This window comes from Mustela lutreola, chromosome 7 (genome assembly GCF_030435805.1).
Source record: "Mustela lutreola isolate mMusLut2 chromosome 7, mMusLut2.pri, whole genome shotgun sequence".
NCBI lineage: Eukaryota > Metazoa > Chordata > Mammalia > Carnivora > Mustelidae > Mustela > Mustela lutreola.
Genome location: NC_081296.1, coordinates 52,215,030 through 52,241,285, shown reverse-complemented (window position 1 = coordinate 52,241,285; position 26,256 = coordinate 52,215,030). Strand labels below are relative to the sequence as shown.

General features: G+C 48.4%; 1 protein-coding gene across 1 annotated transcript; it reads left to right on the top strand.

Annotated features, from left to right (window-relative positions):
• Positions 1-3,384: 3,384 nt before the first annotated feature.
• On the top strand, positions 3,385-19,357 carry CILP (cartilage intermediate layer protein). The gene is made up of 9 exons (XM_059180815.1): positions 3,385-3,711; positions 5,206-5,374; positions 7,353-7,445; positions 8,113-8,382; positions 10,055-10,234; positions 10,630-10,944; positions 11,725-11,833; positions 13,463-13,620; positions 16,292-19,357. The coding sequence occupies exons 2-9, from the start codon at positions 5,287-5,289 to the stop codon at positions 18,658-18,660; spliced, it is 3,582 nt and encodes a 1,193-aa protein (XP_059036798.1). The 5' UTR covers positions 3,385-3,711; positions 5,206-5,286; the 3' UTR covers positions 18,661-19,357.
• Positions 19,358-26,256: the final 6,899 nt, after the last annotated feature.

Here is a 26,256-nt window from a genome sequence, read left to right as displayed (position 1 = left end):
AGGGTCAAATTAAGTTTCACTGCATAAACAACAAAATGGCTGTTCAACCAAGGTGGGGCCGCTCTGGCTAAATAGGCCCTTGCACAAGTACTGGCTCAGCAGCCCCTGATGGTCACTCAGAGTTACAGTCAAGTCCTCCAGTTCCCAGGAATTACAGCCGCCTGTCCCTACCCAGGCCTGCAAAGCCTCCTGAGGCCACAGGGGGGCGATAATGGGACTATGGCAGAGGGTTCAATTTTAGTATATGTGCTGCCGAAGCGAGCACGATGGCAGAGGGTTCAGAGAGCAGGCTAGAGACAGAAAGCATCTTCTTTTGGAGCCACTAGGATTGCATCAGACCCTCCAACCCCCACCCCCTATCCCACAGTGTTCCCAAGCTACTTTTCCCTCAGTTGGAGGAAGTGGGGGAGGGGGACTACAGTCATAGGCTTAGGACGCAGGTGGCCTGGCTAAACTGGGCTCCAAGCCCCTTGATTGGTGGGAGTGATTGATAGGTTTCCGTTGTGTTCCAGACAGGGTCTTGGAGCTGCTGCAGATTTGCCTGGCCTGCAGAAGCCCCAGATGGCCACCTGTGGTTGGGGCTGATCTATCCAGGCCAGGCCCTGACAGTCCAGATCTGTGGCTACCTCCCAAGACCTGTCTATCCTAGGACCCCGAATGAGGTCAGCAGGCCTCTTCTTCATCAAAGGACTCCTGGGAAGGGCAGTGAGGGGTAGACTCAGATTCCCTCCAGTCTAGCCTTGCACGTCTCACAGCTCCATTCCACTTGGGACAGGAAAGGATGCTTTGACGGTGGGATAGGAGGTGGTGGAAGGGAAGAGGGAGAGAGGGAGGGAGGAGATGAGCTGGAGGAACACAAATGGCAGAGTTGGAATTGCAACCCAGGGACTCTAGCACACTGTCCCTCAGCCCTGTGCCAGCCATGACACTGACCATTAGGGGCTAGGGAAGCGGGGTCCTCAGTGTGAGTTCTGGGCCAAGCAAGGAGACCCAGGCAGGATTTGTGGCCTAAAGGGCTCCATTTTGCCAAACCCTCACCCCACAGGGTAATCTGCCTCCCACTAACGACAGAGAAGACAGGGTGCAGTTAGGAGTTTGGGGGAGCCTCTTTCACATACCTTTGGGTTCCACAGAGTGGAGGCCTTGAAAAACAACTGATTACCCTGAACTTGACCTCTGAGCCTCTGGTTTACTTTCCCCCACCTCCCTCTCCTGTATACCTTGTTCTCCTTATCCAGTGTCAGCAGTCACATTGCTTCTCTGGCCTCCCTCCTGATCCCCAGCCAGACTTCTTGCAGCTCTCATGCCTCTCTCTCCTCCCTACAATGTTTGTTGTTAGCATCTTATCAACCTTGCCAGCATGGGTGGGGGCCTTGGAGCTTGCTCGGTCCAAATTTTTGTTGCACGGGTGGGGACACTGAGGTCTAGGACTACTTGGGTCATTGCTTGTCAAAGGTCATACATCAGAATCAGCAACAGAGCCTTTTAACTCTTTGCCCTTTGATCTGCCTATTGCAGTTCAGTCTTTGTCTGTCCTTAGACTAGTAGAGCTCTTTTTTTAAAGATTTATTTATTTATTTGAGGGCGCCTGGGTGGCTCAGTTGGTTGAGCAACTGCCTTTGGTTCAGGCCATGATCCTGGAGTCCCTGGATTGAGTCCCCCATCGGGCTCCCTGCTCAGCGGGGAGTCTGCTTCTCACCCTGACCCTCTCCTTTCTCATGTGCACTCTCTCTCTCTCAATCTCTTTCTCGCAAATAAATAAATAAATAAATACATCTTTTTTTAAAAGATGTATTTATTTATTTGAGATAGAGGGGGCAGGGAGGGACAGAAGGAGAGAGAGTCTTAAGCAGACTCCATACTGAGCCTAGAGCCCAACTCAGGGTCAGCACACTGTGATTACAAAATGAGCCAAACCAAGAGTTGGAGGCTTAACCAACTGTGCCACACAGGTGCCCCAGACTAGTTGAGCACTTAAGTACTTCATTCAGTTCAGACTTCGCCTTCAAAGCTACGGTTGTAGCTACTTCACAGTTTGGCTCCAACAACAAACTGGATGAGACTGGGGCTAGCAACAGAATTTATGGGCCAAGGGCTAGGGACTGCAAGGGAGACCAGGCTCCAGGAGACAAAGCAAACCAGATCTGTACTTTAGGTCAGCTCGCCAGCCACCGCTGCTTAACATCCTTCTTCCATACCCACCCTTTCTCCCAGCAGTCCATGTCTAGGGTGATGCTCAAAGAAACAATGTTCCTAAACCCAGGCTAACACACACACACTCAGGAACAAAGACACAGGTCCACACCAGCACATATACACGGCTCTGTGGGTCTGCACTGCTCACTGTGAGATCATTATTATGTGAGGCTCATTCCTCTGAATGCAAGAACATGTCTCCTCCCCTGTGGCCTCCCAGTGCCCAACCTATAGCCTGCTATGAATAGGAGCTCAATGAGGGTGTATGGAACGAGCGAGCTGACACTTGGTATGGGAGGCCATTTAGATCAGGCCTCCATCTCCAAGCCCTGGCATGAGGCAGGAAGCCCAGCCCAGGCCGATGAGCCTGGCACATGAACTGGGGGAAGGGTTATAGCAGCTCTTGCTGTGGTTCCTAGTACACCCCTCCCCATCTTCTGCTTTCAGCTGGACCTCTAATGTGGTCCATGAACAATCAGTAACACCTGGGAGTTGTTAGGAATACAGTCTCGGGCCTCACCTCAGACATACTGAATCCTGAACTCGGTGTGGGGTCTAGCAGTCAGCCCTCCAGGGGATTCTAAGGCGTGCTAAATTTATAGAACTGCTGCGGCCTGGGACCACAGGCTGACTGCTGCTGGCTGCAGGCGGGGAGGCTACTCGGATTCAGAAGCACAGACAGCTGCTTGCGCCACCTACCGGTAAGGATGTGCATGTGCGGCGGGCCCCATACCTGAAGTCAGATACGCCCGCATAAATCTCTGACAGTCTGGCAAGGTCTCAGAAAGCCTATATGCAGGGCCTCTGGGCTCCAGGGGACATAGACAGGCCCCCGATGGAAGTAGGTACAAGCAAGGAGGAACTATTCTCACCAGGTGACATCCTGTGTCCTCTAATTCCTTTGTCCCTTTCCCTTCTAAATTTCTCCCAGTGCTCCCTCCGGGTCCAGAGAAGCTGAGTAGTTCCCCAGCTCAGACCAGGCACCCCCATTTGGGAGACCAGGTGACTGGTGTGCCTAAGAGAGTTTGAAGTATGTGCTAACACCAGCAAAGTTCTTTCTCTGCAGGGGCGGGTCAGGGGAATGTGGGGGATCAGCAAGCAAAGCTTAAGCAAGAGCACACAACACCCCCACCCCCAAGCAATGAAATGCTGCCCAGATGTAAATTAACCCTTGGCCCCTGCCCAGGGCTGCTCCCAAGACCCACCCTGACCCTCCATGTATCTCTCTGCTCCGGTCTGTGGAGCCCCAGGCCCCTGCCCACCTGGCCTCTCCCCAGGTCCTGCAGCCTCTCACTCTAAGGATCCTGAAGCGAAATCCGGGCCTCTGGGAGCTCCAGGGGATGTGGGGAGGGGATGGGGAGGCTGAGCTTCCCCATGCTCAGATCTGGTTTCGCCGCGCTTCCCCTGGCGCACTGCCACGGGCTGAGCCACCAGCTGCGCTATATAAGGCCTGGCGGCTGGACAGGAGAGGCGAAGACTTGAAACCCCCAGCTGAGGAGTCCCGCTCAGGACACGGTGAGCTCCACTCCCATTTTCCTCACCCCATGCCTGCATTTCTCTGTCCCGCTTAGCTACTCCTGCCCTTCCCAGATCACCCTGCTTCTCCCCCAGAGAAGAGCCCCCCCTTTTTGCTTTGAAGTTCTCTCTTTTCCCCCTTACTGGTCCAAAGCCCTCCCCCTCCTTCACCTGAGGTCAGGGACTCTCAAATGGTCCCAGTCAGGGTCTGTACCTCTGAGCATCTGCTTGCTTTCTTGCGGTCAGCCAGTCTGCTTTGTCCGAGAGTTCTGCGGAGCGTGGGATGGGGAGCCTAACTAACAGAGCATATGCTGAGGAAACTTCTGTGGGCTGCCAGATGGGAAATGGTTTTTCCACAAGGTGTCTCAGGCCACCTTGGCCTCCCAGACAGTCTTAGAGTGGTCTCAGACTGAATGCTGTGTAGCATTCAGCTCCCTGCTCCAAGCCCAGGAGCTTGGGGTAAGACATGCAATGGGGACCTTGGGGACCCCTATGCCTCTGTTCCCTTGACTGAGAAAAAGAAGGTGGTGGAGCGGGGGAGCTGGGGGGAAGGTTAGTGGGCTTAGAGCTAGAAGATCTGCAATGTGGGATTGGTTTGTTCTTCTCCTGAGACAGCCAAGCGCTTTTACATCTTTTTACCCCCTGGAAAGGAAGAATCTCCTCTTTCCCACCACACCCTGGACTTTGGACGTTGAATGGAGTCACTTTTGAATCTCCAGGAACTGGTCAGATTCTGGGTTGGCCAGAGCTCTGGGGAGAGATAGAAATGAGCAAGAGCCTGGGCTACACCCCATGGATCTTTGCCTTTATTGTCAAGCCCACTTTCTTCTCCTGGCTCTTACAGCCCCTAACCCATGCTTACCAGTTACTGGGGACCCCTGGCTTCACACAGTGTATCCCCTCTGCTCTCCTTCAGGGAGCTCCCAGCTGTGTAACTCCACGCCAGGCCCCAACAAACAGGTTAGAAATGTGTTCCAGCTGCAGGCTGTGCACATCGGGGAATGTGTTTATGGATATCATGCATCTGAAGCATCTGCCCCCTCCACATCTTGCCTGTCCTGCGAGGGGCCATGGCAGTCAAGGCTGGGCAGCATGGTATTCACGGATAGCCCCTTGGTGCAAGAGTGTGAGCCCCACCAAAACATGCCCCGAAGCCCAGGTTTTGGAAGTGATACATGAGTCACTCAAGAGGCTGCTGGGTGTAAGCCCAAGCCCCTCCTCACTGGCAAGGTACCTCCTCACCCCTGCTCTCCCTTATGCCTCATCAGGATGTGGGGTCCTAGAGCCTGGATCTGAATCCAGCTTTGCCTTATTTGAACTCCTGAGCCTCTGCACCTCCTAAGCTGCCCAGATTCACAACTTGGGCAGGTGTTACCTCCCATGAGACTTTATTCTGTCTACCCTTCCACCCTTGATAGGTCAAGAAATAGTTCTGCTCAAGCCATAAGAGATGCTACAGAAATGTGGGACCTGATCAGCTTTGATTCTTTGCAGGTCACTGGATCTGAGCGACTTCCCAGGAGACTACGTTCCAAGGAGGACCCAAATCTGAAGTACCCTCACCCATCTCCTGCCATGTTTCCCATAGGGCCTGGGGGAAAGATGGCGGGGACCAAGGCCTGGGTGTTCTTCTTCCTGGTCCTGGAAGTCACCTCTGTGTCAGGTATGGGCTAAATATATGCTCCCTCCCAAGCCTCTGTGTCATAGAGAAGTCATATCTGGTCTGCGAACCAACTAGGGGCCTCAGCAATGGCCTTAAGACTTCAGGCTGGTTTATAGACTTATTAATAATGTATATCTGCTTGTTTCCCAGGAGAATTTGAGATAGTTTCCAAATATTAAAACTCACAGGACAGAATCTTTTAAATGAAGAGGGGAATTAGCTATCACTCAAAGGGAGGAAAAAGGATAAAAGGGTTATCACCTCTAGGTGCTAAATTTAGCTATGGGATTCCTGGGAGTCAAAGCAAAAGGGAATCACAAGGGATCACCGGGTTCTCAGAAGCAGGTTGCGGTGTGCTCTGGTTTTAGTGTCATAAAAATTCTTCCAGCTTAAAGCTCACTTTCATTGTGCGGCTGAATTTCACAGACACCAGACCCTCTTCTAGTCCCCTTGTCCTCTGACCCTATCCTCTGGTGACACTGAGTTCCTGAAGGAATAGGTAGGGTGCATGGGCATAACCTCGTGCATCTGAGCATCAGCGCTCCCAGCCCTGCCCTGTATGCTCTCTTCCATCTCTTCTGCCTCTCCTGATGTTTAACTACCTCCTCAAGTAGGGCAAAAAAACACTCAAAACCCCCTTGTAAAGCTGCCTGCACTTGAGCCTTTGTGAGTACTCACGAAGGAACAAAGGCTGTCTCAGCATCTTGCCAAACCCTGCACGCACCCACCTCCCACCTTGCTCTTTCCACCCTGACAGCTGCTGTTTGTAAAGATGATTAACATTCAGCCATCTGAGGGGAAATCAGATTAGTTTGATTAAAAGAGTTCCTATCACCCCAATTAAGCAGCATAGAGAATTCTGATTTGGCTCCTTGCACGAGAGTTAATTGCTTTTCAGAGCTTGTCTGTTCTCGGCTCTCCTTCTCCTCCCCCCTTGGGAACCCCCAATCCCGCCTCAGATGGGGTGGGGCTGGAAGTTGCTTGTGGACTAAGGACCCTGTACCCCTCTTCCAGAGTTGCTAACACTTATTCAGCAAGCACCATGCTAGGCATTACTCTGAGTGGATTTTGTGAATGAGTTTATTTAATCTCCAAAATCCTTTGAGGCAAGAACTATTATTGTCCTCATTTTATGATGAGGGAACAGGGGTCAAATGAGTCAAGTATCTGGCTCAAGGTCAAACAGGACGTGGCAGAGCCTCTGGATCTCACACTTTCTTTCTTTCTTTCTTTTTTTTTTTTAATTTTATTTATTTGACAGAGAGATCACAAGTAGGCGGAGAGGCAGACAAAGAGAGAGGGGGAAGCAGGCTCCCCACCGAGCAGAGAGCCCGATGCGGGGCTCGATCCCAGGACCCTGAGATCATGACCCGAGCTGAAGGCAGCGGCTTAACCTACTGAGCCACCCAGGTGTCCCTGGATCTCACACTTTCAATCTCTGTATACTTCAGAGATGTTTACTTGGGTCACCTCATGAAATTCTCATGCCTACTGGACCGCCACCCTCTGAGATGGGAACTAGTATCTCCATTTTACAGATGAGGAAAATAGGGCTCCGTTCTGCCAAGAAGGACATGCCCAGATCCCATCATAGGAGCCCCAGCTCACTGGCCGCTCAGCAGCATCTCATGATCTGTTTCTAGAACAAGAGCAGTAAGACAACTACCATTGGCTGAGCCTGCACTCCATGCCGGGTCTCTTTACATTGACCATCACCCTGAGAAGGCACCAGAACCCTATGATGTAGCAATGGTTAATGCAGCCCTGTGTTTTGGGAAATGCAATCAGAAGAATAAAGCTTCATGAGGTTGCACAGCTAGATAGTGGCAGAGCAGAGGTTTGAACGCTTGTCCAATGCTCTTGCTCCACCCACCCCCATCACCTGCTTCCCTGCATCTTGAAAGGCTGGGGTAGCAGGATGCAGCTGAGTCCTTATCCCTATCAGTCCTGACTTCTCACTTCTCCTCCTTGCCCTCAGGGAGGCAGACGATGCTCACCCAGTCGGTAAGAAGAGTCCAGCCTGAGAGGAGGACCTCCAGCATCTTTGCCAAACCTGTTGACTCTCTGGAAAGTGAGTTGTGGTTGGAGCAGGGAGGGTCAAGAGAGGGGGTCTTTACTGAGCTTGCAGCGAGAATCTCGGAAGCCAGGGCACAGTGTCATGGTTTCCATGGAAACCCACTTTGACAAAGCATTTAACCTACATCTCCGTCCAGGCGGACAGACCTAGGAAATAGGACAGCTTAGAATGTGAAGCTGCCTGACATATTCAGGAATGCTACAGAGCTTGCTGGAACCAGAGCACAGGCTGGTGGGAGATGGGGGGCGGGAGGGAGATGAGGATGGAGAGAGAGCAGGGTCCAGCTTACACTGAATGCCTGGCTAAGGCATTTAAAGCTGGGGAGTGGTGGGGTCCAAGCCACCTGGAGAAAGTTCACCCTGACTGCTGTGTCAGTGAGGGCTGGGAGGTGGGGAGAGCGGGAACTTGGCAGTAGAAAGACCAGGCAGGGAGTTACTGACATGGTACAGCCAGGCTGCTGAGAGCTTTAATGGAGTGGCAGGAACAGAAGAAGGTTAAAAGGCTGGAGGGATGCTGGAGAGATAGATGCCACAGCGTCAGAGACCAATGCTGGTGGGTGAGAGGTATCGGAAGTGAGTCCCAGGAGTTAAGCAGGGAGGAAGGAGGGAGCACCCCTGAGGCTCTGGGGCCTGTCTTTCTCTGACCTGCCTCTACCTCTCAGGTCCTGGGGAGTGGACAACCTGGTTCAACATCGACCACCCAGGCGGGCAGGGTGACTATGAGCGGCTGGACGCCATTCACTTCTACTATGGGGACCGGGTGTGTGCTCGGCCCCTGCGGCTAGAGGCTCGGACCACCGACTGGATGCCTGCAGGCAGCACTGGCCAGGTGGTCCATGGCAGTCCCCGTGAGGGCTTCTGGTGCCTCAACAGGGAGCAGCAGCCTGGTCAGAACTGCTCCAATTATACGGTGCGCTTCCTCTGCCCACCAGGTAAGCCCGGACAGACCCGGACCCCCTACCTCCCACAGCCTTGGCACAGGGAGAGGCCACGATGGGCATCTGGCCACTGAAACTCAGGATGTCACACACATACCACAGGCTTTAACTCCCTCAGAGTAACACATTACTATGATGAGAGCCATGATCTTCCCAAGAGTGTTCTCTGTCAATAGGGACTTTCTTTTTTTAAGATTTTATTTATTTATTTGACAGAGAGAGATCACAAGTAGGCAGAGAGGCAAGCAGAGAGAGAGGAGGAAGCAGGCTCCCTGCCGAGCAGAGACCCCGATGCGGGGCTCGATCCCAGGACCTGGGATCATGACCTGAGCCGAAGGCAGAGGCTTTAACCCACTGAGCCACCCAGGCACCCCTCAATGGGGACTTTCTGTTTATTGAGTGTGGGCAGCAAAGAGGTGAAGACGACAGGCTCTGGAGTTGGGCTTCTTGCATTTGAATCCTGGGTCTACCATCTGAACAGTGTTCCTTAAGCAAATTCTCTTTATTTTCTTTTGTAAAAAATGTAATTTCATCATTTTTTTTAGAAGATTTTATTTATTTATTTGAGAGAGAGAGAATGAACGGTGGGGAAGGGCAGAAGGAGAGGGAGAGGAAGAAGCAGACTCCCTGCTGAGCAGGGAGCCTGATGTGGGATTCATTTCAGGACCCAGAGATCACAATGTGAGCCAAAGGCAGACACTCAACGGACTGAGCCACCCAGGTGCCCCTTAGGTGAATTTTCTGAAGCTCTCTGAGCCTCAGGTTTCTCCCAATAGAACAGGGGAAGTATTAGTAATATTAGTAAATATTAGTACATCTTGATGTGGGCTTTTATGAGGATTAAATGCGATAAGGAATGTAGAGGGTTTAACCCAAGTCAACTTTCACTAAGTGATAGTTTCTATTATTGTTTCTATGTGCCAGACACTGGCACATAGTCATTATATTCATTACTCTTTAATCTCCATTTTGACAAGTTACTCCAGGTCTGGAGAGGTTAGGTGATTTCTCACAATTCTGCAGCTGTTAAGTGGGGAGCTGGGATTTGAACTCACATCTATGTCTACAGAGTCCAAGAGTTCATGCGTGACGCCCTCCCTCTCCACATAGAGTCCGCTACAAGGCTGCCCACTTCTCAGCTGGACACTCTGCCAGTGTGCACAGCCTGGCCCCACAGGCTCTGGTGGCAGTGGCGGCCACCCAGAGCTCAGGCTGGGCAATGTCCGAGGACCCCATTCCCACACACAGGCCTCAGAGCAGAGGTGAGGGGGAGAGTGTGAGGTCTGAGTCACTGGAGTCCCAGACCCTGACCAGGAGGGAGCCCTTTCATAGGAATGTATGACTATTTCCACAATGATGAGAGGGAAAATGGTGCTATCCCTGCACATCTTAAGACAGCATATCCAGGTCCCAGTGCTTCATCAACAAGTCCCTCTCAGAGCCACCCCTGGCCCAAATGGTACCTTTGTGCAAATTAGAGACACCACTTCCTCAGGACTCTTGACTTCCCTCCGTTGGAAAACTCATTGCAGTAAATATAAATATCAGTGCCATCTATGACATGAACAGAAACCCTGTCTTTCTGACATAAAACAGCCTCAGAGGCAGATTTCCTGACAGAGTCCCCTCTGGAGGCAAGTCAGGCCATCTGTCGATCCTCTTGCAGGGTCCCTGCGCCGAGACACAGAGCGCATCTGGAGCCCATGGTCTTCCTGGAGCAAGTGTTCTGCTGCTTGTGGTCACACTGGAGTCCAGACCCGAACACGTACTTGCTTAGCCGAGACGGTGTCACTGTGCGATGAGGCCTCTGAGGAGGGTCGCCTCTGCATGGACGAGGCCTGTACAGGTGCTTCTCTTGCTCCTGGTACTGGGAAGGCATGTGACTGAGTTGAAGCAACCTAGAGGAATAGAACAGAGGGTCAGACAGACTGATTCACTCATTCTTTCATTCACCAAGTATTAAATGAGTATCTGTTATGTGCTCTGATGGGGAATGTAGAGGATAATGTGGGAGCACAGAGCAGGGTCAATAATAACTTAGGAGAATCAAGGGTGGCTTCCTGGAAGAAGTGTCCTGGGCTGTCTGGAAGAATGAGGAGGAATTAGTCAAGCAGGCTGATAAGGAAAGGTAACACAGACCTAAGCGGGAGGGGAAGCATAAGTGAGTCCACAGGCTGAGAGATGCCTGAAGGAGAGCCAGAATCCATATAAGCCCTCCTGATGTGTCCCCTTCTTCCACAGCCTGTGACCTGACCTGCCCCATGGGCCAGGTGAATGCTGACTGCGATGCATGCATGTGCCAGGACTTCATGCTACACGGAGCTGTCTCCCTCCCTGGGGGTGCCCCAGCCTCAGGAGCCACCGTCTACCTGCTGACCAAGAAGCCTAAGCCACTGACCAAGACAGACAGCAGTGGGAGGTTCCGGGTCCCTGGCTTGTGCCCTGATGGCAAAAGCATTCTGAAGATCACAAAGGCCAAGTTTGCCCCTATCATGCTCACAATGCCCAAGACTAACCTAAAGGCAGCCACTGTCAATGCGGAGTTCATGAGGGCAGGTACTGTTCTCTGGGGTAGGGCTGGACAGGAAGGCTGGACTTTTAAATAAAGGGATCATAGTGCTAAGAGCTGGCTTCCCAGTTTACAGAGTAAATTCCCGGATCTTTACCACGACCCACAAAGCTCTACATCATCTGGCTTGCCCATTACTTCTCTGTTCTCCTCTCCCATTACTCTCCCTTCCACCCCACTGAGTCACTCTATTCCAGTCAGAATAGCCTCCTAGCTGTTCCTCAAACATGCAGACACACTTCTGCCTCAGGCCTTTGCACTTGCCATATGCTCTGCTTGGAGTGTTCTTCCTACATATTATTGACACGACTTGTTCTCTCAAATGTATGAATTTTTCCCTGACCACCTTATCTAAAATAGTCAATTATAGAGATTATAGAGAGAAAGAGGCTGGGGGAAACCAGAAATGGTGCAGAGTGGCCGGCATATTCTGCTGGAAGCAGCGGAATGTGAGTATTGTTCTACTCAAAACAGCCAGCTCTGTCCTAATGGCAGTGCTCAGGAATCTTGGCTTGCACAAGGGCCCCTTGGTTCTCTACTGCCCCACCCAAAGGCTGCCTGAGAGGCCACCGAAGCTGATTCTAGGCGGAGGGTGTGGAGTGGGTGGACTCCATTCTGGACCACTTCCCTTAGAGGAGGAGCTAGGGGTGGGAGTACATGTAAGGTCATACAATTTTAATGCATGACAAAGAACTTGAGGGAGCAAGGCTCTAGACAGTCTGCCACAAAGAAAAAACCAAATCACCTTTTCTTATCTCCTGTCCCAGAGACTCCATACATCGTGATGAACCCAGAGACAAAAGCACGGAGAGCTGGGCAGAGTGTGTCCCTGTGCTGTAAGGCCATAGGGAAGCCCAGTCCAGACAAGTATTTCTGGTGAGTGTTCTGCCAGTTTCTTTGCCAAGTCTTCTTTGAAACCGGACCTTTCTTTCAATGAGTCTGGACTTATTATTATTATTATTATATTTTATTATCATATAATGTATTATTTGTTTCAGGAGTATAGGTCTGTGATTCATGAGTCTTACACAATTCACAGCACTTATCACAATACATACCCTCGCCAGTGTCCATTACCCAGTCACCCCATCCCTCTAACCCCCCTCCACTCCAGCAACCCTCAGTTTGTTTCCTGAGATTAGGAGCCTCTTATGGCTTGTCTCCCTCACTGGTTTCATCTTGTTTCATTTTTCGCTCCCTTCCCCTAGCATCCTCTGTCTTGTTTCTCAAATTCCTCATATTGGTGAGATCATATGATAGTTGTCTTTCTCTGATTGACTTATTTCACTCAGCATAATGCCCTCTAGTTCCATTGTTGCAAATGCAAGTTATCAGGGTTTTTTTTTTATGGCAACATAATATTCCATTGTATAATTATTCCACATCTTTATCCATTCATCTGTTGATGGACATCTAGGCTCTTTCCATAGTTTGGCTATTGTGGACATTGCTGCTATAAACATTGGGGTGTAAGTGCCCCTTCAGATCACTACATTTGTATCTTTGGGGTAAATACCCAGTAGTGCAATTGCTGCGTCATAGGGTAGCTCTATTTTCAACCTTCTGAGGAATCTCCACACTGTTTTCCAGAGTGGCTGCACCAGCTTGCATTCCTACCAATAGCGTAGGAGGGTTCCCCTCTCTTTCTGCATCCTTGCCAACATCTGTCATTTCCTGACTTGTTCATTTTAGCCTTCCTGACTGGTGTGAGGTGGTATCTCACTGTGATTTTGATTTGTATTTCCCTGATGCCGAGTGATGCAGAGCACTTTTTCATGCGTCTTTAGGCCATTTGGATGCCTTCTTTGCAGAAATGTCTGTTCATGTCTTCTGCCCATTTCTTGATTGGATTATTTGTTCTTTGGGTGTTGAGTTTGATAGGTTCTCTACAGGGGTGTGGGCTTAGTATTAATCATAACAATAACCAACAGGATAAGTTATTAGTAAGGCTCTGGCACAGAACTCATGAGTTGGCATTTAAAAGTGGGTGCCAGTGGGGTCAAGGCCACCCAGACCACCAACTCTGTCATTAACCTCTTGAAGCTGGGGTCTCCACAGAGCAGCTCTGGTCTCAGGGTCCTGGCTTGGATATTCTTGGGACACACAACAAGATTCCCTAGCAAAACACACACAAGGTCAGAGTCCCCCAGGACTGTGAGTCCTTTTTTATCCTTCACAGATAATTTACAGCCATTATCTTGTCTGATGCTCCCAGTAATTCTATGAAGTCAGCGAGGGAAACATAGACCAGGAAGCTAAAGCTCAGGGAGGTGAGAGGATTTGTCTAAGGACCAATAGCTGGGTAGTAGTGAGGCAGGGACTCAGAATGAAATCCCTTGAGTCCTTGGTCAGCAGTGCTCTTGGATGAGCTGAGTCACAAGTGATATTGGCATCTGCAGGGCCCCAGGCATCATCTGCCTCTCCAGCGGCTTGCTCCTGGCCTCCTCCCCACGGGTACCTGCCCTCCCATCATCCCCTCAGCCTCTGTCCCTCCATTCCTTGCAGGTACCACAATGACACACTGCTGGACCCCTCCCTCTACAAGCATGAGAGCAAGCTAGTGCTGAGGAACCTGCGACAGGACCAGGCTGGAGAGTACTTCTGCAAGGCCCAGAGTGACTCGGGGGCTGTGAAGTCGCAGGTGGCCCAGTTGACTGTCATAGGTAAGCCTGTCAGTGTCCCCAAGTCTGCCACAGGGCCACAGGGTGGGGGAAGCACCCCAGTGGCCATATCTGGGCAGTAATAGCTCGGGCTTTTCTGTGCTGTACACAGTGCTGTACCCTCTAAGACACAAAGATCTCAGTCCTAAATCCTACCCTCACAGAGCTGCCAGTCCAGGGAGAGATGAAGAAATAGAAATAAGAGACAAATAAGTAAAGATAGAAAAATGCACTGAAACAGGAGATAAGATGAGACACAAAGACCTTTCAGTGTGAGCAACCATGGAGGACTGCTTGAGGGGTCAGCTTTTCAGCTGGAGTTTGTTTGTTTGTTTGTTTGTTTTTCCAAAGATTTTATTTATTTATTTTGTCAGACAGAGAGAGAGAAAGAGCAACCACAGGCAGACAGAATGGCAGGCAGAGGCAGAGGGAGAAGCAGGTTCCCTGGCAAGCAAGGAGCCTGATGTGGGACTTGATCCCAGAATGCTGGGATCATGACCTGAGCTGAAGGCAGCTGCTTAACCAACTGAGCCACCCAGGCATCCCTCAGCTGGAGTTTAAATAGTGGGTCACAGCCTTGGCTACTCATTGGGATCACCTGCTGAATTTTTAAAATACTGATGACTGGGTCTTACCTCCAGAATATGATGTCATGGGTTTGGGACACAGTCTAGGCATGCACAGATTAAAATCTCCTCCTGGTGATTCTAATTTGCAGCCCATGTTGTGAACCTCTGGTCTTGAATAATGGCCAAGTACTGTGTGTATGGAGGTGGGGGCATTCTAGATCGAGGGCCCACATGAGCAAAGGTTTACAGGAAAAGGGGACCTGATTAGAGCTGGCTTTAAGCAGTGATCTGGAGGGGCACCTGGGTGGCTCAGTGGGTTAAAGCCTCTGCCTTCAGCTCAGGTCATGATCCCAGGGTCCTGGGATCGAGCCCCACATTGGGCTCTCTGCTCAGCAGGGAGCCTGCTTCTTCCTCTCTCTCTGCCTGCCTCTCTGCCTACTTGTGATTGCTGTCTGTCAAATAAATAAATAAAATCTTAAAAAAAAAAAAAAAAAAAGGAAGTGATCTGGAAGGGGAAAGACTGGAGGCCAAGACCAATCAGGAACATATACTTGCAATGTGTGGGGTGGAAGGGCAGGGAGGAGGAGATCTTAATAATTGGCCTAGGGGCATCTGGATGGTTCAGTCGGTTGGGCATCTGCCTTCCACTCAGGTCATGATCCTCGGGTCCTGAGATGGAGCCCACACTTCTGGCTCCCTGCTCGCTCTCTCTCTCTCAAATAAAATAACAATAATAATAATAATTGGTCTAAACAAAACTAAACAAAAGGCAAGAGAGAGAAAATGTATTGGAAGCATTCTGGAATATTTCACAGACTCCGAGAATGCCGAACACCAAACCTCAGGGCAGACAGGACACAAGGCACTAGGACCACTGCAGAGATGTTAAGCTCCCTTGACAGTGGTTCCCAATCCATAAAACCACTGCTCCCACCTGTAACAGTTATCTTTAACATCACCTTATCATTCTGAAGTCAAACTGGTAGATGATAAGTACATATAATTTCTAAATACGTGTGCATGTGGCCTAAACTATAACATCAAGGAAAAAGAAAATGACTCTTATTCAAAACAGTGTATATATTCCGATGTATAAATGTTTTTTTGGCATAGCAACATGAAAAGGCTAACCAAAGAGGTCAGATACTTGCACTTAAATCCAGTCACCACGAATGCAACAGCTACAAATCCTGATGAATACAGGGGTATCATTTTGGTGGTTCACATTCCTTGGTTAATATTGGGGCAGGTAGGCAGTTTTCTTGAGATAAGGAACAATTCTGGGTATAGTTCCAAGCTAAACCAAGTACAATCTTAACTTGATTTATAAGGCAGTTGCATTCTTTAAAAATTCAACGTATGGTTAAAGCCACAGAAAAAATAGTAGGCTATGATCATTTTAAACAGGTTTTCCACGTATATGAATGTGTCTGCTGGGATACGTGAACTTCATACAGACAAATTCTTCATGCTGAGCAGTGCTAGGCCATTGCAAGACACAGAGTGGCAATGCCCATCCCCCACCCTGCCCACTACATGCCAGTAGCACTCTCAATTTTAGTGGTAACTCAAAACACTCTCACAAATTTTCCATACCCCTCTATCAAGAACCATGACTCTGATGGTCTCAGTAACCAACTCTGTTTCCATATATGTATGTATGTATATATATACATACATTATGGATGTATGATCCATACATACATATGGATCCACATATGGATTAATAATGGCTATTCAATTCTAGGGACACCTGGGTGGCTCAGTCAGTTAAGCATCTGCCTTCAGCTCGGGTCATGATCCCAGAGTCCTGGGTTTGAGTCCCGAGTCAGGCTCTTTGCTCAGTGGGAAGCTTGCTTCTCCCTCTGCCTGCTTCTCCCCACTTGTACTCTCTCTCTCTGACAAATAAATAAATAAAATCTTTTAAAAGAAATGATTAAAAAAATGATGGTTATTCCATCTCTCTCAGAAGAGTTCTGTGAGAATCAGGATCATGGAGATGCAAGTACTTTGAAAACCATAAAGCCCCACAGAGAGGTGAGATAAGGGTACACTTTGCGCAGGACACGAACTTTCTTTTAATATGCATACCATTCCCTCCACAGCCACTGATGAGACTCCTTGCAATCCAACCCCTGAGAGCTACCTTATCCGGCTGCCCCATGATTGCTTCCAGAATGCCACCAACTCTTTTTACTATGACGTGGGCCATTGCCCTGTCAAGACCTGTGCAGGGCAGCAGGATAACGGGATTAGGTGCCGGGATGCCGTGGAGCACTGCTGTGGCATCTCCAAAACAGAGGAAAGGGAGATCCAGTGCAGTGGGTACACGCTGCCCACCAAGGTGGCCATGGAGTGCAGCTGCCAGCGGTGTACAGAGACCCGGAGTATTGTGCGTGGCCGCGTCAGTGCTGCTGACAATGGGGAACCCATGCGCTTTGGTCACGTGTACCTGGGGGGCAACCGTGTGAGCATGACTGGCTACAAAGGCACTTTCACCCTCCATGTTCCCCAGGACACAGAGAGGCTGGTGCTCACATTTGTGGACAGATTGCAGAAGTTCGTCAATACCACTAAAGTGCTGCCCTTCAACAAGAAGGGGAGTGCAGTGTTCCATGAGATCAAAATGCTTCGGAAGAAAGAGCCCATCACGTTGGAGGCCATGGACACCAACATTATCCCCCTTGGGGAGGTGGCTGGAGAAGACCCTATGGCTGAGCTGGAGATCCCATCCAAGAGCTTCTACAGGCAGAATGGGGAGCCCTACACAGGAAAAGTAAAGGCCAGTGTGACCTTCCTGGATCCCCGTAATATTTCCACAGCCACAGCTGCCCAGAGTGACCTGAACTTCATCAGTGATGAAGGAGACACCTTCCCCCTTCGGACATATGGCATGTTCTCTGTGGACTTCACAGACGAGGCCACCTCAGAGTCACTTAATGTTGGCAAGGTGAAGGTCCACCTTGACTCGACCCAGGTCAAGATGCCAGAGCATGTGCCCACAATGAAACTCTGGTCACTCAACCCAGACACAGGGTTGTGGGAGGAGGAAGGTGACTTCAAATTTGAAAGCCAAAGGCGGGGCAAAAGGGAAGCGAGAACCTTCCTGGTAGGCAACATGGAGATCCGTGAAAGGAGGCTCTTTAATTTGGATGTCCCAGAAAGCAGGAGGTGCTTTATCAAGGTTAGGGCCTACCGGAGTGAGAGGTTCTTGCCCAGTGAGCAGATCCAGGGGGTTGTGGTCTCTGTGATCAACCTGGAGCCCAGGACTGGCTTCTCATCCAACCCCAGGGCCTGGGGCCGCTTTGACAGTGTCATCACGGGCCCCAATGGGGCTTGTGTCCCTGCCTTCTGCGATGACGAGTCCCCTGATGCATATTCTGCCTATGTCTTGGCAAGCCTAGCTGGGGAAGAACTGGAAGCAGTACAGTCTTTTCCTAAATTCAACCCAAATGCAATTGGTGTCCCACAGCCCTATCTCAATAAGCTCAAATACCGTCGGACAGATCATGAGGACCCACGGGTGAAGAAGACAGCTTTCCAGATTAGCATGGCCAAGCCACGGCCCAATTCAGCCGAGGAGAGCAATGGGCCCATCTATGCCTTTGAGAACCTCCGGGCATGTGAGGAGGCCCCACCCAGTGCAGCCCACTTCCGGTTCTACCAGATTGAGGGAGATCGGTATGACTACAATACTGTACCCTTCAATGAGGATGACCCTATGAGCTGGACTGAAGACTACCTGGCATGGTGGCCCAAGCCAATGGAGTTCAGGGCCTGCTACATCAAGGTGAAGATTGTGGGGCCAGTGGAGGTGAATGTACGATCCCGCAACATGGGGGGCACCCACCGGCGGACAGTGGGGAAGTTGTATGGAATCCGGGATGTGAAAAGCACACGGGACAGGGACCAGCCCAATGTCTCATCTGCCTGTTTAGAGTTCAAGTGCAGTGGGATGCTCTATGACCAGGACCGTGTGGACCGCACACTGGTGAAGGTCATCCCTCAGGGCAGCTGCCATCGAGCCAGCGTTAACTCCATGCTTCATGAGTACCTGGTCAACCACCTACCACTAGCAGTCAATAATGACACCAGCGAGTACACCATGCTGGCACCCCTGGATCCACTGGGCCACAACTATGGTATCTATACCGTCACTGACCAGGACCCTCGTGTGGCCAAGGAGATTGCTCTTGGCCGGTGCTTTGATGGCACATCTGATGGCTCCTCCAGAGTCATGAAGAGCAACGTGGGAGTGGCCCTGACCTTTAACTGCGTAGAGAGGCAGGTGGGCCGCCAGAGTGCCTTCCAGTACCTCCAAAGCCCCTCTGCCCGGCCCCCTGCCACAAACAGTGGCAGAGGAAGAATGCCCTCGCGGAGACAGCAGCGGGCTAGTAGGCGTGGCCAGCGCAGGCGCGAAGCAGTGGCCTCTCCGAGGTTTCTAGGGCTCGCTTCGCAGCCTCGGAACAACTAAGTCTCGTGGTACTTTTCTTCCCCCACCTCATGCAACAGCCATTGTGAGACTGATGCACAAACTGTCACTTGGTTAATTTAAGCACACCTGTTCTGGGGAAGTTTGCTTGTTTGTTTCTTCATGCCTTTATTTACTGTCTTTATCCCATGATACTGATTGGCACCTAGCGCCCCCACCCAATGTCAAAATAAAGTCTTTTTGTCCTGTTCTTTAAAAGAAACACAAGAAATTGGCCATTGGTAAAGTCTGTGGCCAACAACGAAAATGTACTTCCTTCTTTTTTTGCAGTGTTTCGCTCACCTCTATGATAATGATAATCTGATGATAAAGACCAAATAACCAATAATAAGGCATATTTCTTGGCCTTGGTCTACAAGATGTCAGCAAGGCCTCTATCACAGTTCACACATATAAATCGTGGTGAAATAAAGGAATAAACTACAATTTTTTACTTGAAATGTAAATAACTTATTTATTTCTTTGCTGAGTTTGGAACTCTAGTATACATTCCGTGTTAAGCTGTTGAATATAGGGTAATCGTAGTTCCTCTTCCAAGTCTGGAAAGAACACTTCACACCTACAACTGCAATAGGTTGTTAATTATATTAGTGCATTTCCCTTTACATTTACTTTTGTTCTTCCTAAAAGCCCAGTGTATTCCAGAGCAGATGTCAATAAATGCGCATTTTATACTCGTTTCTGAGGCCCCTGTCCTGTCTCTTAACCAATAAAGAGAGCCAGGTGCTCAGAGGGACAGAGATTCTGGACAGTGGTCACAAGGTGGCATGAGGCACAGTTCCACACCGCCACCCCCTCCACCACCACCCCCACCCCGCCCCCAGCCAGTTACAGGGTTGAGTAACTAGGCAACACTCCAGTCAGTGATCAAGTTTGTTCTCATGGATCATATTTTCCACTTGCAGAGAAGAGCAGAGATTCCTGGAGTTGTGAGTATGTTCTGGGCTCCTGAGCAAAGCTAAAAACATGTCCCATTTTTTTTTTTTCTTTCTTTCTTTCCAATACTGAGGAGCTTATACAATGGCTTGGCCCAGGATCAGGTAAGCTGGCCAAGTGCTCCTTCAGCAACCCCCCCACTGCCTGCTGCTTTTTCCAGCTGTGCTGGCTGACCTCACTCAGAAATGATGGGCTTTTTTTCTTTTTAATTTTATTCCAAGCTCTTCTAAAGACACCTAGCTTTTCCAGATACCAGATCTCTGCTGTGTATAATAGCCCCTGTCCCTTGAGTAAAACAATTGGTCCAAATGGACAGGGCTTTGTTTTTGGAAAAAGTATCTGGTTTAAAATAGTAAATCAGGGGTGCCTGGGTGGTTCAGTCATTAGGCATCTGCCTTCGGCTCAGGTCATGATGCCAGGGTCCTGGGATCTAGCCGCATATCAAGCCCCACATCAGGCTCCCTGCTCAGTGGGAAGCCTGGTTCTCCCTCTCCTACTCCCCCTGCTGGTGTTCCCTTTCTCATGTGTCTCTCTCTGTCAAATAAATAAAATCTTTAAAAAATAATAATAATAATAAATAAAATAGTAAATCAGAGGCCAGTGGTTGAGGCCAGAATAATCTTGGAGGCATTTAGAATCAGGGTGGTGGAGTGTAATGTTGGGTGAGATGCAGACTGCCCTCTCCCAACCCCTCCAGAATCTCTCAGAAAAGAGGTCAAGGAGACTCGGGGAGGAGAGGACATTGTTCATAATCAGGACAGAAAGCTTTCCTTGATCTCCTGGCTGGCCCAGTTGCAGCTCCTTTTGGCCACCTCTGGCCTGGACTAGATTTTATGCTCTTGGGTCAGCATCTGCCCAGCTCCCAGGGGTTTGGTTCATAATCCATTAGAAATTTTTCTGGCTGAGCACCCTATCCTCATGACCTCTGAGAAACTGAGTGAAGTCAGGCCTAGGGCCTAGTGGCCCTGGGATTGCTCCTTGACCCATTTCCAACAACACTTTCTGGGAAGCGGCCATTACAGACTATTTGGGGAGCCTGATGCTCCTGCCAAGGGGTCAAGTGTTCGGCTCTCCGCAGCACAGATGCCTCCCTGCTTCAGGAGCCAGTTTGTGGTGCTTCAACCTGACCACCCAGTTCCCTTCAAACTCGCAAAGAGAGGGTGCTGGAAAAGTGGGCTGATTGGTTCTCTCACTCTGTGCCTCTTCCCTTTCTGTTGTCCACCGAGGGACTGAATCAATGGACTCCAGCAGGCCTCATCTGGTACCTGATGTTTTTCTTCACTCACCAAATATTTATGGAGCGCCTAATACTCTCTGCCAAGGCAAGTGTGCAAGTAGAGTGGCCTTTATGCGTATATAAAATATAGTACACACAGTGGCACCAGATTTGGAAGGGATGGTGGTCAGAGAAGGTTTCCTGGAGGAGACGACATCTAATGTGAATCACAGCTAGGAGCTGGTTTGCTGAAGTTGTGCCTTCAGTTGTGCCAGCTATCAGGCACAAGGGCACAAGCAGAAACAGCTTATGCAAAACCAGGGGTAGAGGCTGGCAGGGGTGGAAGATACATCTCTCTCAGATGAGGAAACACTATCAAGTTGAACTCATGTTTCTTAATCTCTAAGCATCTTGCTTCCAAAGACAGAGGTGTTCCCTGCTAGCAGTGTGATTTTGGTCAAGTCGGTTTCTCCAGGACCTCATTTTCCTCATCTACAAATGAAAGAGTTGGTTGTAGACTTAAAACTAATATGATGTTATATGCCCATTCTATCTTAAAAACAAATGAATGAATAAATATTTTTTAAAATGAAGGAGTTAGTCTTGATTAGAATCTAAACCATCTCTAACGTCTTTTCCATGATTTTGGGTGAGGCTAAGAACACAGTTCCCAGGATGCCTTTACTTTACCAAACTGCTGGTGATTCACTGGGTGTTCCCTTCCTTTGTGGAGACTCTCACACTAGGTGGACAGAACATTCATTTTAGAAAAGCCCTGGGGTTTCAGTCTCAGCCTGCTGTACACTGGCTGATCAGCCAGTTACTGAGAGTGAACTGTACAAGGATGGACACTTTGTGTCCATCATGGAGAAAGGGCACAGGCAGACAGAGGGGCCCATCCGGCCGCTTCGGTTTCCAAGCATGGATGTTTTCCAGGCAGAATGCTCTCTAGAGTCTGGAGAGCTTTAGCAGCTGAGCTGATAGAGGAAAATGTCACCAAGATGTGACATTTGAAAGACTGAGAGGACTTAAGCCAAGTCGGAGGCCGTACAGGAACAGGTGGAGTTTCAGGCAAAGGGATAGCTAGAGCTAAGGAGCAGAGGTAGAACTGCACTGAAGGCTTTTGGTTACAAGTACCAGAGGCTGCCATGCCAGCAGACCTCTGGAAGGATGGAAACCAGAACTGCAAAGCCATCCGAATCCAGGCCATCACTCTTTGGCTGTGCACTCTTATTCTCTCTCAGGAATTTTTGCTTTCTCTCAATCTCTAACTCATTCCTGCCGTACATGTTCTTTTTCTCAGACTGTTTGTTTCTCTCTCTACTTTCCAGGTCCCTCTCTCTGGTCAGTTTCTCAATCTCTCTCTGTCTCGGTCTCTCTCACTCTCACTGTGTGGTCTCTACTCTCTTCAGGACCCCCTAGTTTCTCTTTGCACATCCGTTTTCTGCGCTCCCCCGGGGTTCATAGGAAGGATGGTCATCTCAAGTCAAAGAAGAGCCTGCCCTAAACCCAGATTCCTTGATTAGAGCAACTGATTGGCTTAGTTTGAATCAGGACTCCACCTCTCGTCCAATCAGCTGAGGCCATAGTGAGGCGTGTGGCATAAAGGGCAGTCCTACTGACGGGTCATGGTTGCTGGGGAGGTGGGGGAAGTTCTTGGAGAAAGGTGATCCTGATGAGCTGTGAAGACTTCAAGGGGATAGTGAACAGATGGATCACTGTGGGTTTGCTGGGAGTTGAGGGGTTTTTATTTCCAAACAACGGGGAATTTTAAATACATTAAATAAGATCGGTGTGGTACCTATACTTTGAAATGTTTAGTCTTTCTTCATGACCTAGTCCTTGGTCAGTTTTTGCAGTTTCTTTGTGCAGCTTGGGGTGGGGGGAGTGTATTCTCTAATCATTGGGTGCATTATCTCAAACTTGTTAATTGTTCAACTGAGAAAATAAGGAGTGTACTGGAATCTTTCACTAGGTGGCGCACGCATTTTCTCCCAGTTATTCAATTTTGGCTTTATATATTTTCAAGCTATTTATTTTTTTAAGATTCTACTTATTGATTTCAGAGAGAGAGAGAGTGTGTGTGTTAATGAGAGGGGGTAAGAGCAGAAGGAGAAAGAGAAGCAGACTCCCCGCTACTAAGCAGGGAGCTCCAAGAGCGGCTCATCCCAGGATCCTGAGATCATGACCCTAGAGGGAGGCATCCCCTTAACGGACTGAGCAACCCAGACACTCCTAATTTGAAGCTATTTTAATGGATGCATATTAAGTATTGAATTTTAGTGACTTCTTGCGGCCTAAATCTTTTATCATTATGTAATTATGTTTTTAGTTCAAGGCGCCAGCTCTTGCTTTGTCCTCAGCCAGCCTCCTGCTCCCTCATCAGTTCCTATAACGCTTTTCTTGTCTTAAAGCCTGTTTTGTCTAATAATATAGCTCCCAACTTTCTTGGGGTTATTATTTGTTAGTAAAAAAGTATCTTTTTACTTTTGACTTTCTGTATCCTTTTAAAAGATGTGTTTCTTGTAAGCACCATTATAGCTGGTTTTAGCTTATTTTAGTAAATCTAACAATTCATCTTTTAACTTGTGAGGTTAGTAAATACATATGATGATTAGAGTTATGTTTGGATTGGTTTTTACCTTCTTACTTGCTGGGTTCTAAATCACTTTTCCTCTTATTGTCAGCTTTTGGATTGGGTAATATTTTTCTTATTCCACTTTTTTTCCTTATATTGATTCGGAAGTTTTATATTTTTGTTATTCTTCTAGTGTTTTCTCTTGAATTTTTATTATACATACTGATTTTAACAAAATCAAAGTTAATTGTATCTTCACCCCTTGAACTATTTTAGTTATTTTACCCCTCAAAATAAACACTTATTATCTTATACAATGTTTGTTTAGACTTATTTACATTTGTCACCTCAGACCTTGCTTTTAAGGTCATTTTTCTTCTTCCTGAAGAATATCTTTTTTTTTTTTTTTTTTTTTTTTTATAGGCTCCACACCCAGTGCAGAGCCCAACTCGGAGCTTGAACTCAACCTTGAGATCAAGACCTGAGCTGAGATCAAGAGTCAGATGTTTAACCCACTGAGCCCCCTCAGGCACCCTTGAAGAATACCTTTTAGAAATAATTTTAGTGAAGGTCTACTGTTGGTAGAATGATTAGATTTTTTTTTTTTTAAGATTTTATTTATTTATTTGACAGAGCTCACAGGTAGGCAGAGAGGCTGGCAGAGAGAGAGAGAGAGAGAGAGAGAAGCAGGCTCCCCTCTGAGCAGAGAGCCCGATGTGGGACTCGATCCCAGGACCCCGAGATCATGACCTGAGCCGAAGGCAGCGGCTCAACCCACTGAGCCACCCAGGCGCCCCAGAATGATTAGATTTTTAAAATTGAATTATAATTCCACATACCATAAAATTCACAATTCAGTAGCTTTCGTGTATTCACAAAGTTGTAAAAACCACCATTACCTTCTAATTCTAGGACATTTCATCCCAGAAAGAAACCCCATACAGATTAGCAGTCACTCCCTATCCCTCTTCCACTAAGCACCTGGCAACCACTTTGTCTTTATGGATTAGCCTATTCTGGATATTTCCCATAAATGCAACTATACAGTATGTGATCTTTAATGTATGGCTTCTTTTCATTTAGCATATTTTCAAGGTTCATCCTGAAAGACCCGCGGATCCCCTTACCCAAGAATCCAACACTGCCACTGGATGCAATCAGCAAGAGGTTCTTTATTGTTACGCAGGCGCCTGCGGGTGGTCATCGCGCGCCTGCGGGTGGTCAGCAGCTCCTGCTAGCTGAGCACACCGGGCTGGGGTGGTGCAGGATTTTTATAGACAGGTACAAACAAGTTTTGGGTGGGGCGCAACTGATTGGTGGACAGTTTGAACTTTTGAAAAAGGCATACTTGGTGTTAGCGGATTGGCTTTGGAAGACCCCCTCGCGCGAAGAGAAAGGCGGGAAGGGGAAACAAAGAGGGGAAGTTTGACCTTATTACTCAGCAGAAAGGCATCCTGTCTACGTGACCTATGTGACCATGCAGCCCCCTTGCCTACATGACCATGCCCCTGCTATTAGGAGAGGGTATCTTGTTCAAACAGGAGTCAAGTGTCATGCCCTAAAAGCCAAGCGGTTACAGAAAGGCAAAAGAGCAGTTACATTGAATTCAACCCTGGGGGAAGGGTCTTTTCACTGCAAGGGGAGGAGGGGTACTTTTACACAACAAAAGAGCAATTAATTAGTTAACGACGGGGGGGGGGGGTCTTTCAATCCATGTCTTGGCATGTATTGCTATTTTGTTACTTTTTATGGCTGAATAGTATTCTATTGTATGGACATACTACATTTATCTGTCAGATGATGAACATTTGAGTGTATCCACTATCTGCCTATTTTAAATAATGCTAGTATGAACATTAACATACAAGTTTTTGTATGAAAATCTTTTTCAGTTCTCTTAGGTGTATACTCAGGAGTGGAATCATTAGGTCATGTAGTAACTATGTTTAACTTTTGAGGAACTGTCAAATTGTTTTCCATAGCAGCTACCTCATTTTATATTCTGACCAGCATGAGGGTTCTAATTCCTTCACATTCCTGGCAATATCTGGTGTTTTCTGCTCTTTCAAATGAAAGTCATCTAACGAGTATGAAATATCTCATTGTGATTTTGATTTGTATTTCCCTAATGGCTAGTGATGTTGAGCATCTTTTCATACAGTTACTGGCCATTTCTATATCTTCTTTGAAGAAATATCTGTTCAAATCCTTTGCCCATTTTCTTAATCTGCTCAGGCTGCTATAGCAAAAATACCAACAACATGCGTGGCTTATAAGTAACAGAAATGTATTTCTTATAGTTCTAGATACTGGGAAGTCCAAAATAAAGGTATCAGCAGATTTGATACCTGGTGAAAGTCTGCTTCCTGGTTCACAGATGCATGGTGGAAGGGGCAAGTTTATATAAGGGCACTAATCTGATTAATGAGGCCCCCACTCTCATGTCCTAATCACTTCCCAAAGACCCCCATCTCCTAGTATCATCACACTGGAGATTAGGTTTCAAGACATGAATTTTGGGGGGACACATTCAGTCTGTAGCACCCATTTTTTAAAATTGGGTTGTCGGGGTATCTGGGTGACTCAGTGGGTTAAAGCCTCTGCCTTCAGCTCAGGTCATGATCCTGAGGTCCTAGGATCAAGCCCCACATCGGACTCTTTGCTCAGCAGGGAGCCTGTTTCCCTTCCTCTCTCTGCCTGCCTCTCTGCCTACTTGTGATCTCTGCCTGTCAAATAAATAAATAAAATCTTTTTTTTTAAATTTAAGTAAATAAATAAAATTGGGTTGTCTTTTTATTATTGAGTACAGAATACTAGACCCTCATCAATATTTGATTTGCAAATACTT

What these genes read in the sequence shown, in the direction of transcription:
- CILP (XM_059180815.1), top strand. Translation starts at nt 5,287, where the DNA reads ATGTTTCCCATAGGGCCTGGGGGAAAGATGGCGGGGACCAAGGCCTGG. An exon ending in CATGGACGAGGCCTGTACAG is followed by an intron (nt 10,235 to 10,629) that starts GTGCTTCTCTTG and finishes CTTCTTCCACAG; the next exon opens with CCTGTGACCTGACCTGCCCC. An exon ending in TGCGGAGTTCATGAGGGCAG is followed by an intron (nt 10,945 to 11,724) that starts GTACTGTTCTCT and finishes CTCCTGTCCCAG; the next exon opens with AGACTCCATACATCGTGATG.